We start from the raw sequence: 18,864 nt of genomic DNA, 5'->3' as shown, positions 1-18,864 counted from the left end.
GCTGGCATGTGGCAGAAACCAGTACTGGACTGTGACTTATGTGTCTCACTCAACAAATACAAGACTTGACAGGTGACAAGATTTGACAGGTGGCGTGCAACAATGCCAGCGCTATCGTGCATACACCAGTTTCACAATATCAGAAACAGGGCACACAATAGCAATGAAGGTTAAATTGCCAAATGTTGAGTTCAGATTCGGGGAGGGGGTGGTACTGAATTTAAGCCTATTGCAAAATTTCGTTTTGGTTCTACTCTGACTCCAGCAAGAGTAACTTTGGTCCAGCTGTGGAATGTTGCTGGCAAGGAGACCACAGGCATCTCAAGATTTGCTGGTTGGATACTGAAGTGCCATCTCCAAGACTCCTAAATACTGCACAAAGTATTCATGCCGTAACTTAAGATTAGTTTAGAGCTACAGTGACCTCGTGTGGCCAGGTTGTGGCATTACACTCCACGCCCACAGCTGGTATTTCCACAATACATGTCAAGCCCATATATCTGGCTATCGATGGAAATGTCACATTAGGCCTTGGGGCAGGAACTTGGAAAATAATGAATAGGTGTAGGTTTGCACAGGCATAGTGTTGTAATTATACATGCATAGCCCTAGCCCTCCCACTCAACCCTATCAGAAAGATTTCTTTTCTTTTCTTTTTTCATTTTCTTTTTTCTTTTTTCTTTTCTTTTTATAAAAAAAAGGATTGCTAGAGCAAGTTCCTACATCCCTTCTACAGTCATACCTCATGTTACGTTTGCTTCGTGTTACCTTTTATCAGGTTGGGTCCTGCGGCGACCCGGAAGTACCGGAAAGCATTACTTCTGGGTTTCACCGCTCACGCATGCGCAGAAGTGCTAAATCATGCTTCGTACATGCGCACAAGCGCCAAATCGAACCACGAACCTGCGCAGATACGGCGCTTCAGGTTGCGGGCTTTTCATGTTGCGAGCGGGACTCTGGAACGGATTCCGTTCGCAACCAGAGGTACCACTGTATTATCGTATCAGTTGCCACCACGCAGTAAAAATCAGTTAGCCTGGCAAAGGAGCATAGCGGATGATGCCTCTGCACGCAGCAGCTTGCCATATATAGTACCCAACATGACACTGCACATCAAGGGGCACAAGGCAAAGGCGCAAGAGCAGGCCAAGCAAAGTCCTTCTGCCTCACCAGTCTGCCCCCCTTGCCCTAAGCCAGTTTCATCTCACAGCCATGCCCTCGCTGGAAGGGCTTAAGGACACACCTGCTCTCCCATTTTTGAACCCCCGGCCTGCAACAGAGGAGGAAACTTGGCTGGCTTCAGAGCAGCATTGTAATGCTGAGCTAATGTGCTGTTTTGAATGCTTGAAGTGAGCTACATAAATGCCAAGCGCTGCTAATTAAGTTGGACCTTTTCGTTCTCACTCACCTCTGGCTACTGCCCAGCAACACCATGCGGTCTGTTTTGACTCCGTAGTGGCCAAAGGGGACGTCTGCCACCAGGTAACAGAGGTGAGCAGCTTCTGTTAATCCTTTTCCAGCTGGATAGGTAAAAAGAGGAGCATATTACATCATGGAAGGATAAGAAAAGATTAAAAGTTAAAGGTAAAGGGACCCCTGACCATTAGGTCCAGTCGCGGACAACTCTGGGGTTGCGACGCTCATCTCGCTTTTTTGGCCAAGGGAGGCGGCGTACAGCTTCCGGGTCATGTGGCCAGCATGACTAAGCCACTTCTGGCGAAGCAGAGCAGTGCACGGAAATGCCGTTTACCTTCCCGCTGGAGCAGTACCTATTTATCTACTTGTACTTTGACGTGCTTTCGAACTGCTAGGTTGGCAGGAACAGGGACCGAGCAACAGAGCTCACCCCATCACAGGGATTCGAACCGCCGACCTTCTGATCGGCAAGCTGGAGAGACTCAGTGGTTTAACCCACAGCGCCACCCACATCCCCTAAGAAGACATTACGACATGCATTATATCATAACTGCTACAGCCTACCCCTGCTGTAATATAGGGAATACAGGGTTTTGTTTTTGAAAAGGGTTTTCCCTCCCTTACATCTCTAACACTGATAAAACACAAGCACAACACCCATAGTGAACGTCAGCATCAAAATCCACAGTGGGAAGCAGGACCCAATGTGGCTATCGCTAAATATTGCCCAAGGTGACCTTAGCAGTCCTGAGTCAGTATCTCCAATCAGTCCAATAATGGAGCTGAGAGACCAGTGGTCTCCTGGTATAACCCTTCTAGCGAGTGTTGTTGGTTTTCATCATTGAGCCTGCATAGCCTGTTTTGCTGCATAAATTTCTCCAATAACACTAATTGCCACAAAGGTACCAGATTTTATATAAATGAACAATAGAGGGAGAAATGGCCTCGGTCCAGTATACCTGAAGGAGCATCTCCACCCCCATCGTTCTGCCCAGACACTGAGGTCCAGCTCCGAGGGCCTTCTGGTGGTTCCCTCACTGAGAGAAGTGAGGTTACAGGGAACCAGGCAGAGGGCCTTCTCAGTGGTGGCACCAGCTCTGTGGAACGCCCTCCCATCAGATGTCAAAGAGATAAACAACTACCTGACATTTAGAAGACAGCCCTGTTCAGGGAAGTTTTTAATGTGTGACATTTTAATGTATTTTTAATCTTTGTTGGAAGCCACCCAGAGTGGCTGGGGAAGCGCAGTCAGATGGGCGGGGTACAAATAATAAATTATTAGTATTATTATTATTATAAATGGAGGGAGAACATGGGGTACGTGGCATCGCATGGGAAGAACAGTGCTAGTATCCAAAGTTAGGCCTGGGCCCTGTCCCTGTGGTTCTTCCCTAGTGGGCCCCACCACTTCGTCAGAATTCCTCCATTCCTATGAAGCTGGAGCGCTGTGGGAAGCAGCCACGCTGCTCTCGGGGCTTAAGAACAGGAGTTGGAATTGTGGGCCCTTGGTGAGTCTCCTCACCCAGCGTCTCTCCCATGGTGACAATGGCTCTGGAGTTCAGATCTGCCTCTCCCACACGGTTGGACAGGATAGCAGCCAGATGTGGCCTCCAGTCGCCCCATTTCTCATCGGCGCAGCACTGCATTCGGAGAGGGGAGGGAGGGAAGAATCAGGGCGCAAAACACATGAAACATTAAAATGCATTAAACTTTGCTCAACGTTTAAGAAACAGAAGAGATGTTTCCACATGAGATTGCCTTTCAGGAGATTTGCCTCGCTTCAGTTCACAAGTTCAGCAAAGAAAGAAAATGCTTGAGTCCTGGAGCAAATCCAAGGCTTTTGTCCTTAGGAGAATATTGTAGCTATAAACATATATACCAACGCTGCTGCCTCCATGCTAGCATCCAACAGATGAAGGACTTTGTGCAACGCGGTCAGCATCTTGTGCCGCTGTGGAACTTTCCTTGGCAGGACAGGCCCTGCCATGAGACAGGTGGGAGAACCTGCCTAGGGCAGAAGCTTCAGAAACCAGGAAACTTGCTCTGCAGCAAAAGCAAATCGGGCAGTGGAGCCGGTGCATGACAGCGCCCACCCCCCGGGGGCTCAGGAGCAATGGAGCAAAAAGGAGGCATTGCCAGAACAAAAGCCAACCGCTTGCCCCCACTGCCTATTCCACATGGACCTATGCCTAAGCAAGAGAACCAGGAAGGGATGGCAAAATGCCATCCCTCACATTACGCTGTGCTGCTCTCCATGCCTAGCAATCAAGCGGCAGCTGCAGAAAGTTGAATCAGGGCTTCACCTTAGGACAGGGCTTCCTGGCTCTTTGGATAAGGTTCTTGGGCCGACCTGCCCGGTTTGTCCCTATCTCGACCACCAGGGCTTTTGCGGAACCATGCCCTGTCACAAAGCCCGGCCAACACTGTGCTGGGCTTTCCTTTCCGCTGAACTTCCAGGTTAGCGCCTCCGGCAATGGCGGATTTCCTCTGATCGGGAGGAATCCGCTCCGTGGAAATCAGGGTCTGGTTGCCATGGCGAAGGCGAAGACCCATTAAAAACCACAGGCGGGAGAAGCCTGTGGACGTGGGATTCGGCTGGCACCTTTTGCGCCTCCCCTACTCCCGGGGAAACCCGGTTTCGGGATCCGGAGCGACGTGGGGTGAGCGGCGCGGTGCTTCGAATCGACTGCTTCTTTCACGGAGTGAAGCCGCATTGCTGTTGCCGGAGAGCGCTGACTTTTTCCTCTGGACAATTGGACTTTAAACAGCTACTCGTGAGTAGAACGGAGAATTGGATCTTTAAACATCTTAATTTGGCACCGAAACGGGAAGGTATCAAACAGGAAGTCCGCCTTCCTCTTTTGTAAATATATTAAAGCAAAGACGCTGCAAACTAAAGTTTTGGGAAAGCCTTTTGTGAAGGATTAAATTTTCATCTGTCCCTATCTCGACCACCAGGGCTTTTGTGGAACCATGCCCTGTCATGGGAGTGGAGACAAAGTCCAGCCAACACTGTGCTGTGCTTTCCTTTCCACTGGTTCCAGCGGAAAGAAAGATGGCAGTGTCTACAGGCAGAATGCTGCACCGGACGTATCTGGATCAGGGCGCCCCCCCACGGATGCTGGAGCTTGGACTGGCAACTTCTGGGGCTGGGCCATGAGACTGTGTGCATGCAGGCGAGGAACCCTCCTCAGGCACAGAAGGGGGCTGCAAGGACTGGTGGGCAAAACAAAGCTGCTTCATTAGACAGGATTTTTTAACACGCAGAAAAGTCTGCCCTTCTGCACTTGCCTGGTCAACAAAGCAGAGCCTGCTGCTTTGTCCTTGCTCAAGTGCCTAGTCCCAGGAATCGGCTGCAGGGACCTACACCTGGAAAATGCCAACCTGCTCCATCCTGATTCCTAACCTGGGCTGGAAGAAGCTGGGAAATGGTGGCCGTAGCTCCGCCTCGATGCTGTTGATTGGCTGATCTACAGAACAGCATCTGGTTTTGCATAAATGATATTCTTAAATGCTCAAAGAGCTTTGGCCAGGACGCAAACTATAAACGACAAGCAAACAATCCCCCTTGTATGAATGTCAGGTTTTGGCACATGAGGTGAATTAAATTTGCCCGTTGAGCTCTTCCATGCCCTTCATCTTCTCTTCACAGCATAACAGAACATCACATTCCAACTCACCACCATTCACCCTTAGGACACCTGCATTTTAACTGTTTGTTTGGATGGATGGATGGATGGATGGATGGATGAATGAATGGAATCTAGGAAATCAGCTAGATTCCATCTATCCAAACAGCTAAAATGCAGGTTTCCTAAGGGTGAATGGTGGGAGGTTGGTGTTCATACAATATAAGAGCAGCCTTTTGTGCCAGCAGAGTATTGTGGACACTTAACTGAATGGCATGCAGGCAACAATAACAGCACCTAACTATAGAATTAAAGCACCTTCAGGGGCAAAGCAGAGGAGCACACGGGGGGGGGGGGGACTGGCCAATAATTTCCCTAGAATAAACCTCCTTAGGGATGGAGTGGGTCTTCACCCAGAGCTAACACTGGGCTCTGCAGAGTGCCGGGGGGGGGGGGTCTCAAAGCAGTGACCCTCACAAACAGGAACAAGCAACACACAGCGCCTTGGAAGCCACCCAGAACTGCTGTCCTGTTCTCTGCTTTGCTAGAGTGCTACTACTGTAGTTGGTTAGCTACCAGTTCAGCAAAGATCAGGTGACCAGGGGCCAAAGAGGTTTCCACCTGGTCCTATCAAGCTGCTGTCTGGGGCTTGGGCTCCTTAGTCTAAACTGCCCTGGGGTTGTGTATCCCGGACCACCAGCCCTGACAGGTTCAGATGGTTGATCCTAGATGCAGACAAGAAACTTAGGCAGAAAAGGCGGCTGACATCAGTACCAGGGATGCCTGAGGTATCCTTCCAGACATGAGCTGGAAAAGCGTTTGCAGGGGGTCATTGAAGGCCAGAGTGCTAGTGAACCTGCAACGAGATGGAAGAAAGCATTTTTAATAGACTTGGCAAGCGATGGAATGCTTGGCTGGTCTAAGACATTCTGTTGCCTAAATTGACGGACAAGGTGGTGCCCTCATTCATACACACACACGCACGCACACACAGAAGTTGACTGACAGTTGAACTTTTGCATTGCTTTTCCACCACACCCGAGGACAACAGCTAGCTTACAAGATGCAGAGCGCAGGCCTCATTGCACACAAAGCTCTGTCCTCCAACGTGACCCCACAGTTTTCTGCACACACCAGCATTTGCTGCCTCATTCTGCCTAATGTTAGGGCCGGCCCTGCTGAAATCCGGAGAAAAGTGCACTGAGAGATTGTGTGGTAGTGGGTGCTACATACCCACTCACGACCCAGCTGTAGGTCCTCGGGTCCATCTTGCTTGATAGAAAGAGAGCATGGCCCCACAGATGGTTCCTCATGGCCCAATCCAGAGCTTCCTGCAAGAACCAATAAACAGCCAGCACTCGACATTTCGTCAAGCTCCCCTGTATTCTGCCACACTCCAGCATTGCTAAGAAACAGAAGCCAGTAGAAGGGACTGTGCAGAGAAGGGCTGGCTTAGTGGTCAGAGGCCACCATTGAGTTCCACAGACGAGACATTGGTCGACCTGAGGCAGGGGCATCAATGATGGACAGAAAGTCCAAGAGAAGCACTGGGAAGAGACTGGAATGCTCTATGTCCACTCCTTCATATGAAATTATGAAGCTGGCATACAGTACATTGCCAAGATGCTAACGTGAATGCCAATGAACAGGTACGCACATGCATTTGTGGTGGCCCTGTGCCAAAATACAACCATTCTGGATTTAAATTTTTCAAGGGACAGGTATACATTTACCCTTTCTCTCCATATGGCACTTATAAATTTATTTGAAAATGGAGATGTACCTTCTCATTGTAGAGAGCTAGTGTCACATGTGCTAAAAGCACAGGCCTGTTATCACCAGACACTGGAAATACTTAGTTGGGGCTAACCTTTTATCATGCTTCAGCAAAGTGTGGGAGACAGCCTTACTGGAGAATCTTACACGCCAATTAAGAGGGGCAAGAGGGCAAAGCAAAACAGAAATTATTTGTGATGTGGTACAATTTTATTATGTATGTTTAAAATGATTCACACAACTTAAATCCACATCCAGCATCCGAAAGACTATGGATGATTCAATAAAATATATTTGACAATCCTGTATCTGTCCCCTCCTCTCTCTCTTTCTATTTCCTATGTACACCAATATGTCTATTCAACATACAATGCTTTATAAGGACTGTACAATGTGCTTTCACCAGTGCCCTTTGTTTTCCCCCCCTGTGTTTAATAACTTTTTGCTTTATTATTTCTGTATTGCACAATTTTAAACAGGTGCTCTTTTACAGATGTGAAAACCTAAGTGCTTCTTAAAATTTAACAAAAGAGTTATTTACAAAACAAACTAACAAATTATGAAGATGCCGTTGGGCATCAGAGCATTGGACTGCCAGCGGCTGGCCGAGGTCACAAGCAAAGCTCTTTCCAAGCTCTGCTACCTCAAATCCTTTGTAAAAGGTGCCAAGAAGAGAACCTGGGGCATTCTGTACACAAAGCACAACCAAAGTTAACAGTGCTTTGCTTAATAGTGCTTTGCTTTTCAATGCTACTTACAAGCAACCCTGTAACGGAGGCCACCACTCAAAGTAACAGGCATGCACTGATTTTTGCTGGTGTGAACGTTGCTTTAGCAGAGGTGGCTTCTGTGCTGCAGTGATTAATTTGTGATGGCTCAGACACAGGAGAAATCATTTGATGCAACTGGGATATGTGTGCCATCCAGGCCTCTTTCTGTGCATTAAACTCACAAAACTTGCCACAGAAGACATAAGCTTCCAGCTTACTTTTTTCCTGCCGTAAAAGAGGAGTTTGGTGAACTTCTCTACTCTTTGCTCTGGTGTGGCGGCACTTGGGACAATCTCCCCCGTGAGGAGGTCTGGAGTCCCACAGCCCTGCACCGGCCACTCCTCATCCGTCAGGTTGATCAGGTTGGTTGCCGGCTCTTGCCTTTTGTACCTTTCTCGGCGCCGGGTATCCGCCATCAGCAGCTCAGCTGTATCTGAGCCCACCATGGACTGCAAAGGGACGAGGAGAAAGCACAGCAGCTACAGGACGTAATTGCAAACATTGCAAATTTTACAAATCTACCTAGTTGGACAACAAACAGCTCAAACTCCTGAAACTTGCGTACTGACACTACACAAATTCTCAAATTGCTATGCGTTCTTTTCTTAACAGCTTGCATCTTTAATTTATTATTTATTTGCATAACGTTTTATGGGTCTTGACCGTTGAAAAGCAGGGTAGATTGTTAAATAGACATGCATATTGCATGGTGCCAATTATGTCAAACCCTGTCCTTAAAAAATGGAAATAAAGGTGACATTTTAACACTTCTGACATTTTGAATATAAAACGTAGGATCGACAAGTTTCAAGTTCATGCTGCACATGATTCAAATTTATTTCAGGTTTTACCGGAAAAGGCCAAAAGGTCTGCCTGGTATTATACCCAGACCTCCAAGCTGAACCCTTGAGAAGGAAGAACAAATACCATGCCCTATCTTCGAGGGGTTTTGGGAAAATAAGGGACACGGGTGGCGCTGTGGGTTAAAGCCTCAGCGCCTAGGGCTTGCCGATCGAAAGGTCGGCGGTTCGAATCCCCGCGGCGGGGTGCGCTCCCGCTGTTCGGTCCCAGCACCTGTCAACCTAGCAGTTCGAAAGCACTCTCGGGTGCAAGTAGATAAATTGGGACCGCTTACTAGCGGGAAGGTAAACGGCGTTTCCGTGTGCGGCTCTGGCTCGCCAGAGCAGCGATGTCACGCTGGCCACGTGACCCAGAAGTGTCTTCGGACAGCGCTGGCCCTCGGCCTCTTTGAGTGAGATGGGCGCACAACCCCAGAGTCTGTCAAGACTGGCCTGTACAGGCAGGGGTACCTTTACCTTTACCTTAAGGACACCAGACATTGAGAAATCTTCCCAAAATCAATGGAAACCTGCATTCACTTCCCAGAGGTCTGGGTCCACACTGCACATACAGACTCCAAACCAAGGAAGACATCAGATATCAGTTGCAAAAGTGATTGGGGAGGGATAAAGGTGAAGTCTAAGCAGAGGAAGTCGGTGAAAACTTGCACCACAAGGGGGTATGCTAGGCAGGCTCTCTAACTTATCTCTGCAAAGATTCGCCCCGTAGGAGATACACACCCCGTTCTGCCGGCAAAGGAGAAGGAGGAGTTTCCAAAGCAAGGCAGAATCTCTGCTTCGGCTGGAGTCCCGGTCACAGGCCACAGCTGCTCTGCGCTGGCAAAACGTCATCACGTCCACCTTGTGCAGATCCTCCCTGGATGAGCAGAAAGGGGAGCAAGGACTTTCAGATCCACAGGTGGCCCAGATCTCGAGGACTGGGTAGATTTGGAGGTTTGGTGGGCTGCCGGGGGGCAAGATTCCCCCTCCCTGCTATATAACATTTCCAAAGGCTTCGACGTGACCCCTCCAAACTGAACGCACTCACACACTCTTGTTGAAGCAAGTATCATCTCACAACTCTCCGGGGCCTTTCCCCCATCACGTTCCTTAATGCAAAAAGTCCAGTTCTGCAGATACCGTATTTTTCGCCCTATAGGACGCACTTTTTCCCCTCCAAAAATGAAGGGGAAATGTGTGTGTGTCCTATGGGGCAAATGCAGGCTTCGCACACCTCTCCGCAAGCAGTGGGAGCCCAGCGCTGGGCTCCCACTGCTTGCGGAGAGTTGCCTGCATGCTGAATCCTGCCCGCGCTGAGCTCAGCGCGTCCAGGCTTCGCGGACCTCTCAGCAAGCAGCGGGAGACAGCGCTGGGCTCCCACGGCTTGCAGAGAGTTGCCTGTTTGGGGGCTGGGGTCGGGGGAAGCTCGGGCTTCCCCAACCCCACGCCTGGGGGGGAAATAATTTTTTCCCTTTATTTCCCCCCCCCCAAAAAAAAAAACTAGGTGCGCCTTATGGGACGGTGCGTCCTATAGGGCGAAAAATACGGTAAGTTGGCTTACTGCGCAAGACCTCCCAATCAACTGTAACTGTGCAACCTGAATGTGTAGCTATGTGACTGAATCCGTCCAGAAAACAGTGACTGAGCACCCTTCTCAACAACTCAGCAATCAATGCAATAATTTGAATGCATAAGCAAACCCTCTGGCTTTTGCCCAGGTGCTGGTGTGAGGAGAATCAAATAATTACGACAGTTTAAGAGAACATTCACCATGACAACTGCTTGGGGGAGGGGGAGAACTTTTATTTCCACCTTCCCTCACCCTCAACTTTTTTATTCTAATCCCATATCATTAGAACACTGTGACCTGTACAACATGTTAAAATAGCCTCCTGCGGCCCAAATGGCAGAAATGAAACACTTTCTTCAGGCTACTCTAGTGCCTGAAACAGAAAATCCAACCAGCACCCTTCCTCTGATTGACAAAGAACACAATTCACTGGGCAGTTTTTTCTGTCACAAGAAAACAAAGCAGAGCCGCAAAGGAGGAGTTGTGTGCTCCTATTCATTTCAGTGGGGCTTGCGCAGCTGAACACCCTGGTACACAGCGCCCCATGAGTCAGATCCCCTGACTCCCACTTTGCTGCCCATCAATAACATCCAGAGCCTGTCGCCTGGGAAGTCTCAGCTTGCTTCAGAGTAGGGCTGCCTCAGGGCTAAGGTGGAGAATGAAAACTTAAGTTGTACTCTTTCAGAGGTCGTGTACCTGATTAGAGGTCCTGGGAAGGCTCTCAGTTCTTCCTGCTCAGCTGTATCATGTAGGATCACCTGGAAAACAAGGAAAGAGTCAGTGAGTGGGAGTTGGATAACTGCCTGCACTCACTGTAGCTAAAGTGGTTGTAGAAAGTATGCTATGTTGTGCTTGTTTAAGGCATCTAGGGTTGCGTAAGCTCTTTGAGCATCTTCCTGCCCTTGTCTCTCTTCCTATGGCACACAATCAGGCAACTGCAAATTTGCTTGTGCAGCTTTCTGGTTTTATGCGTATCTGAGGGATCAGAAGTGTGTGTGTGTGTGTGTGTGCGCGCGCGCAAGCTGCCATTGGCTTGTGCGGTTTTCTGGGTTCGTGCTAATCTGAGGGATCAAAAGGAAATATATATATTCACTGGCGGAAATGACTGGCAGAATCCGAGACCAGGGAGAGGAGTCGGTGGAAGAAGACTGGAAAAAGTTTAAAGATTATTTACAGAAATACTGCAAAATTAATGAATGTTAAAATGTTGGAATGAAGTTATATGGCTTTAGTAGAAATGTTATAAGGATTTAAGTATAAATAGATTAATGGAATTTTAAAAGTAAAATAGGGTTAGAATGTGTTAAGATAATTATTTGACAGATAACAGAGGAAGATGGAAAGGAATTGCTGAAACATTTGACAGAAGCGGAATACAAAAAGGGAGGTGTGAGGAGGTCGGTGAAACAAGTGAATGAAAGATATTGAAATTGTTTGAGTGTTTTAAATCGTTTTGTTTGGTTTTGTTTAGTTTAATGTGTTTAGTGTTATGTAGTGTCTTTTTACTGTATTGTATTGGTTTTTATTTTTCTGCTTTTGTTTGGTTTTGCAATGTTTAAATTGTTCAAAAAGCAATAAATATTATTTTTAAAAATAAAATAAAATGTAATCGCTAGGCTTCCCTTGGGAAAAAAAAGGAAATATATATATTCTTCCATTCAGAAGCAAACAGGAAATAGTTACAAGCACAGCCTATATTTTAATACTTTGTTGGAAGCCGCCCAGAGTGGCTGGGGAAACCCAGCCAGATGGGCGGGGTATAAATAATAAATTATTATTGTTATAAGAAATGAAAAAAAGAAGTCGAAGGCCTGAAAAGAGGAGTACCAGAATGTGACAACTTATCCACCTGCCCCAAAACACCAAAACAAATAATCTGCAATCCCGAGGGGAATTGTTTGGAGCCCAGTTTACCCCAATTTATCAAATTATCCCCATTTCAGGTAAGCCCAAATATACAGGGGCAAAGCATGGGGACTGGTGTCATCGAGGGATGTGGGCTATGCAAATAAAAACAGTTACAAACACATAGAAAATGTCCCTATAGACAAGCCCTAACAATATTATGATGCCTGCACAGTAAATCAGCTGAAACTGAAAGGTAATGGCTTATCTGGGGCAACCTAGTAAATTTATGGTGGAGAGATTTGAACAATGATATTTGTGACCCCTTAATAACTAGAGTAGCTCTTTCATAGGAATCCCCATGGCAAGGGGATCACAGAATAGGGTCTGCAATATGAATTCTTCCAGCTGCCTGCAGAATCTCTGCTTTCTTCCTTTTAAAAAGAATGTTTCTACTGATTGTGATGAACCTTGAAATGGATGTTGGGTGTTTCTGCCAAACAGCTGGAAATCAGAGGGTGTCTAGAAGACGCTTTAAGCAAACACCAGGGGACAGGCTGATGTTGGGAGGTGCCAGCACAAAGAAGACATTCCCAAATCCACAGATAAAGGAGTTGTTAAAACAAGGCTCATAGCTGACTGACAGCAAAATAAAACGACGAGAGAGGTGAGGCAGGAATGAAAGAGTGAAGTCAAGACTCAGGAGAAAGAAGTGTCAAAGCAACGGAGGGCAGATTTGCAACAATCATCTCACTTCCAAGGGGCAAGTTAATGTTTACCTCCAGGCTGTGCATTTCGACAAGAGCAGGTTGCCCATCTTCTGGGTGATTAGGACACCCTCGGACCAGCTGCCCCCCAGCTCCAAAGCACACGGGTACATGGGGGACTCGAAACTTCAGAGGTGCCACAGGGTGAAGAGGAACTGGCAGGTCTTCTGCTAAATGACAAGACCGGGACCGTTAGTGACTTGTCATTGGCTTAGGCCAGAGGCTGATCCCAGACTGACAAAAAAGCAAGCCGGCTAAAACACACATCAAATAAGCTGCTCAGTGAACTGTAAATCTGAAAGAAGGCAGGAAGAATAACTGCCTTGTCATAGGGGGTGACAGTGAAGGGAACAGAACTCAGCTCAACTCAACTCAACAATAGAAAGCAGAAAAGACATAGAGGAAGCTGAAAGAGTTTGGCAAAGTTCAGACATGTGTTGGGCAGCTGGAGTCTTTGCATTGGGAAGGTGGGAACGTTACAGGCAAGTGTGGCCCCGGCATCACACATTATTGTAGATCAGGGCTGTGGAATCTGGCACTCTCCAGATCTTGTTGGACTCCTACAACGTCCATCCATGCCAAGCCAGTGCGTCCGATGATCAGTGATGTTGTGAGTTGTGCTTCAACCACATCTGGATGGCTACAGGTTATACCTTCCTTGTTTTAGATCATGGGTCAGCAAACTTACTGTGCCTCGGGCCGGTGTCTCCAGCGCCGATCACATGGTGGGCCGGAGAACGGGGAAGCGCATGCCCATATGCGTGCGCACAAGCTATTTCTGATACACTTCCGGGTCAGAGGAGCACTAGCAGTGGCGTAGCGTGGGGGGTGCAGGGGGGGGCCGGCCGCACCGGGCGCAACATCTGGGGGTTAGGGTTAGGGGGCGCAAATCCACGGGTTAGGGGGCGCAAATTACTTTCCTTGCCCCGGGTGCTGACAACCCACGCTACGCCACTGAGCACTAGAAATAGCTTGTGCACATGTGCATGGGCCTCCTTTGACCCGGATGTGCACTGGAAATAACGCTTGCGCATGTGCACAAGCTATTTCCGGTGCTCCTCCTACCCGCAAGCGGGTAGCTGCGCAGTAAGAGCAGGCGGTGGCAGTGGGCGGCGGGGGTTGCCGCAGGCCGGATAAACGAGTCCCTCAGGGCCTTATCTGGCCCACGGGCCTTAGTTTGGGGATCTCTGTTTTAGATCCGCAGGGAAGGGGAAAGATGCACAGCCAGGACCCCCACCACACAAAGATGGGGGCCATCCAGTAAGTGACTGAAGTAAACCTTTGTTTGACATGCCTCCTGCCAGACTCTGAGCCCCAGACTAGAATCATAGAATCATAGAGTTGGAAGAGACCACAAGGGCCATCGAGTCCAACCCCCTGCCAAGCAGGAAACACCATTAGAGCACTCCTGACATATGGTTGTCAAGCCTCTGCTTAAAGACCTCCAAAGAAGGAGACTCCACCACACTCCTTGGCAGCAAATTCCACTGTCAAACAGCTCTTACTGTCTTCTTCCTAATGTTTAGGTGGAATCTTCTTTCTTGTAGTTTGGATCCATTGCTCCGCGTCCGCTTCTCTGGAGCAGCAGAAAACAACCTTTCTCCCTCCTCTGTGTGACATCCTTTTCTATATTTGAACATGGTTATCATATCACCCCTTAACCTCTCTTCTCCAGGCTAAAAATGCCCAGCTCCCTTAGCCGTTCCTCATAAGGCATCGTTTCCAGGCCTTTGACCATTTTGGTTGCCCTCCTCTGGACACGTTCCAGTTTGGACACGTTCCAGAAGGATGCCTGTCGTTCAATGTGTCTAAACAAAGAACTGACTCAGTCTCAAAGGAGGATGTGATTTCACAAGCAAAAAGGGGTACATGGATGAGAAGTACAGATCACTACTCCTGCCAAACCTTCCCACAGCTTTTCTCCATCATATTTTTTGCCTTCAGCTGAGCTCTGACACCAGTTAGAAAAGAACTTGGAGGTAATTTACGGGCAAATGGAGAGTTCTGTCCAAATCTGCTCCTGCACCATCCTTCTGCTTTTAAAACTCGAACCTCACCCCTCTTCTAGGTGATGGGAACACTCCCATGTTTAGACAAATAGCATCATTTATTTAATGTATTTCCCCCCTGCCTTTTGGGGCAAGCCCTCACAAGGTGTCTCACAATGCAAATGTTGAAAAGAAAAGGGCTGAACATGCGCACAATTAACAACACCAGGTTAAAAACATATATAGGGGGTCAGATTGGAGGGATGAAAAAAATCCACGCAAAGAAAGAATGCAGAGTGGTGGCCCTGATGCTAGCCTCAAGGTGTTGGCAAATGCCTTGGTCACCTGTACACAGTGGTGTAGCGTGGGTTGTCAGCACCCGGGGCAAGGCAAGTAATTTGCGCCCCCTAACCCGGGGCGAGGCAAGTAATTTGCGCCCCCCACCCCGCTGCACTGTCCCTCCCCCAGATAGTCCCTCACTCTCTCTCCGCTCCGCACCGCACCGCACGCCTGGCACCCTCCCCTCCACAGTGGGCGGTGACCCGGCGGCTCGGATCGGATTCGCACAGCCAGCACTGCAGTGAGAGAGAGAGAGTGAGCCAGGTAGGGGCAGACAGCTGCGAGTGCGAGCGCGGCCCCCCCCCTCAGATGTTGCGCCCGGTGCGCCCGGCCACCCCTGCACCCCCCACGCTACGCCACTGCCTGTACACCAGATGTTCCTGGTGTTGGAATATCTTACCTGCCTGAATGGGGCTCCAGTCCTTGGAGAGAGCTGCTTCGTAGTGGCTGGAGGGATCGTACATGTACTGGCTAAGCTCATAGCTACTCGAGCTGAGGCCCGATTCCTTATACTTTTGGAGCATGCTTGGTTCCTCAGGCAATGGAACCTACAATGGAGAAAAGGAGCGGGGAAGAGGCGGAATAGAAGGAACGATGGTCTTGACGAAAGCAAAGGGAAAATGAACTGCAACACCCTTTGCCAGTGGCGTAGCGTGGGGGGTGCAGGGGGGGCCGGCCGCACCGGGCGCAACATCTGGGGGTTAGGGTTAGGGGGCACAAATCCACGGGTTAGGGGGCGCAAATCCACGGGTTAGGGGGCGCAAATTACTTGCCTTGCCCCGGGTGCTGACAACCCACGCTACGCCACTGCCCTTTGCAAAGAACTTTAAAGCTGGCATTTGCTTTCTAAGGCTCTCAGGCCTATCCAAGCAGCACCAGCTGGGATGAGGGAAGAGGAAAGGATACCCTGGACAAGCCCCAAAGCTCCCACCTCATGCGCTGGAACACTGGTGTTCTCCTGGAACTTCCACTGGGATTCATCCTGAATCTGTCCTTGTTGCAAAGGATAACTGTCATGTATATCATAGGAGCCATCTTCCTTTGAAACGTAATTGTCTTCGTAGGACTCGTGCCTCTTAGACCTTATTGAAGAAGGGTAGCAAAAGGGGGGGGGGAGAGAGAGATTTTGTTTACAAATCTGTTGGCTGCACTCTCACAGAGAGCTCATGCATCTCCCCACAGGAGAGTATGGTTATGCATTAAGGGCACATTTGTGCATATTTTGAGGCTGTTTGGGTTCCAGGGTCTTACTTGAGTGAAAAACAAAAACGGATCTATTAAAGATGACCTCCTAACTTTTCTTTATTGAAATCTTTGCAGTGGTTGGATTTCAGATTTGCTGCAAATAACAGGGCAACATATCTAGTACTCCAGGCCCTACAAAGAAGAAGAAGAAGAAGAAGAAGAAGAAGAAGAAGAAGAAGAAGAAGAGGAGTTTGGATTTGATATCCTGCTTTATCACTACCCTAAGGAGTCTCAAAGCAGCTAACAATCTCCTTTCCCTTCCTCCCCCACAACAAACACTCTGTGAGGTGAGTGGGGCTGAGATACTTCAGAGAAGTGTGACTGGCCCAAGGTCACCCAGCAGCTGCATGTGGAGGAGCGGGGAATCGAACCTGGTTCACCAGATTACGAGTCCACTGCTCTTAACCACTACACCACACTGGCCTGCAGAGTGCGCATCCCGGGACTATACTCACCTGGCAAAGGTCTCAGGAGCCTCCTGTGGGGAAACGTGCTTCCCTGAGGCACACTGCAAGAGCCGAGAGTCACCGGGTGTCCTTCACAGACACTGGATTAAGGAGATCTTAGTCATTTCCCAGTTGGGTGGGTCAGCTCATGGGATTTCCTTACCAAACTGGAGTCCCATTGCGATGCTCTGCAAAGCCGCTGCTTTCTACCCAATGTTGATCTCTGTAATAGTTCTGGTCCCAGTAATTTGTACCTTCGCCCCAGGTATCTCTCTGTCTTGGATCTACATAGAGAAAATAAAAAGGAGCAGCTCTACCTCCAGGCATCTGCAACATTTAAAAACTGATAAAGCTACCTTGGAGACACCAGATACGATTGCCTTTTGTTGTCATAGAATCATAGAATCCTAGAGTTGGAAGAGACCACCAGGGCCATCGAGTCCAACCCCCTGCCAAGCAGGAAACACCATCAGAGCACTCCTGACATATGGTTGTCAAGCCTCTGCTTAAAGACCTCCAAAGAAGGAGACTCCACCACACTCCATGGCAGCAAATTCCACTGTCGAACGGCTCTTACTGTCAGGAAGTTCTTCCTAATGTTTAGGTGGAATCTTCTTTCTTGTAGTTTGGATCCATTGCTCCATGTCCGCTTCTCTGGAGCAGCAGAAAACAACCTTTCTCCCTCCTCTATGTGACATCCTTTTATATATTTGAACATGGCTATCATATCACCCCTTAACCTCCTCTTCTCCAGGCTAAACATGCCCAGCTCCCTTAGCCGTTCCTCATAAGGCATCGTTTCCAGGCCTTTGACCATTTTGGTTGCCCTCCTCTGGACACGTTCCAGTTTGTCAGTGTCCTTCTTGAACTGTGGTGCCCAGAACTGGACACAGTACTCCAGGTGAGGTCTGACCAGAGCAGAATGCAGTGGCACTATTACTTCCTTGTCAAAGGGGCTATGTTTAGAAACAATGTACATCTGATTACAGGAGGCCATTAAAAGTCATGTACACCAGAGGGTTTTTTACACATGTGAATGCACAAACATAGGCAACATGTGTGCGCATACTTGCACACCGGAACTTACAAATGTTTGTTCATTCTTAAAATTTCTATATTGCCCCTCATCAATGATACAAGGTCTGTTCACGATAATACAAAACAATTCCAATAAAACCATATGGAAAAAGTGCCAGAATCCACAGTAGAACAGTCAGCTACACCCCAGGCGCCAGGATTATCAACTCACAAATGCTCGGAGGAACATTTATAATTTGTTAGGCTCAGTCAAAGGCTCACTCAAAATCTACCTTTAGATTAAGAAAGGTCTATGTACGACTGAAGGGACGCGGGTGGCGCTGTGGGTAAAACCTCAGCGCCTAGGACTTGCCGATCGAAAGGTCGGCGGTTCGAATCCCCGCGGCGGGGTGCGCTCCCGTTGCTCGGTCCCAGCGCCTGCCAACCTAGCAGTTCGAAAGCACCCCCAGGTGCAAGTAGATAAATAGGGACCGCTTACCGCGGGAAGGTAAACGGCGTTCCGTGTGCTGCGCTGGCTCGCCAGATGCAGCTTGTCACGCTGGCCACGTGACCCGGAAGTGTCTGCGGACAGCGCTGGCTCCCGGCCTCTAGAGTGAGATGAGTGCACAACCCTAGAGTCTGTCAAGACTGGCCCGTACGGGCAGGGGTACCTTTACCTTTATGTACGACTGAAACCTGGCAGGGGCAAAATGGCCTTCCCCTCTCCATCTGGCCCAAGTTCACACCTAAGCCATACCCTCTGTCCCCTCACCACCCTTTATATACGCCTGCCTTGAGTGTTTTTTGCCAGATTAAAATATGTCCTTGGACTCTGATCCTGCTTTTGATTGCCTGTCTGAATGGAGAGGGGTGGGGGTGGGTGGAAACTAACCTACTGTGTAAAGGTAAAATTCACACTCGTGCCCCGCCCACTTTAGCCTCTGGTTCTGCCTTCCACTTGCATCTGGCCAGTCTCTAGCTCTCCTAGAAAGAAAGTTATGTAGCACAATGTGCCGGTACTTTCTAAGCAATTTCTGTGAAATGAGAGTGGTGTTGGCTACCACGTTTATTTTTTCTGAGAGAGAGATCTCCATAATCAGGACCAGCAGAGCATTTGCCATGGTAAGTATAAGGTTGCCAGGGGCAGATGTCTCTCTAACTCTATGTCATGCCATGCTCCCGGTGGCAGCCATTTTGTGTTATGCCATGCCCACTAC

At 48.7% G+C, this 18,864-nt stretch overlaps 1 protein-coding gene across 4 annotated transcripts in view; it reads right to left on the bottom strand.

Annotated features, from left to right (window-relative positions):
* The window catches only part of SEC16B (SEC16 homolog B, endoplasmic reticulum export factor), a 58,454-nt gene that overhangs the window by 32,835 nt on the left and 6,755 nt on the right, over positions 1-18,864 (bottom strand). For 3 of the 4 annotated variants that reach the window (XM_083446279.1, XM_083446281.1, XM_083446282.1), the window contains 11 exons: positions 16,794-16,914; positions 15,871-16,021; positions 15,340-15,487; positions 12,625-12,779; positions 10,697-10,758; positions 9,172-9,307; positions 7,810-8,040; positions 6,279-6,376; positions 5,820-5,901; positions 2,939-3,056; positions 1,409-1,520 (listed from right to left, as the gene is read on the bottom strand). In XM_083446279.1, the coding sequence (XP_083302405.1) occupies positions 1,409-1,520; positions 2,939-3,056; positions 5,820-5,901; positions 6,279-6,376; positions 7,810-8,040; positions 9,172-9,307; positions 10,697-10,758; positions 12,625-12,779; positions 15,340-15,487; positions 15,871-16,021; positions 16,794-16,914 (1,414 nt within the window). Of the gene's footprint in view, positions 1-1,408; positions 1,521-2,938; positions 3,057-5,819; positions 5,902-6,278; positions 6,377-7,809; positions 8,041-9,171; positions 9,308-10,696; positions 10,759-12,624; positions 12,783-15,339; positions 15,488-15,870; positions 16,022-16,793; positions 16,915-18,864 lie in introns of all 4 variants that reach the window. The other variant, XM_083446280.1, reaches the window with a different exon arrangement.

The sequence above is a fragment of the Podarcis tiliguerta genome (assembly GCF_965153285.1).
Source record: "Podarcis tiliguerta genome assembly, chromosome: 6".
NCBI lineage: Eukaryota > Metazoa > Chordata > Lepidosauria > Squamata > Lacertidae > Podarcis > Podarcis tiliguerta.
The sequence above is the reverse complement of the archived record's forward strand: the minus strand, read 5'-3'. Positions and strand labels throughout refer to the sequence as shown.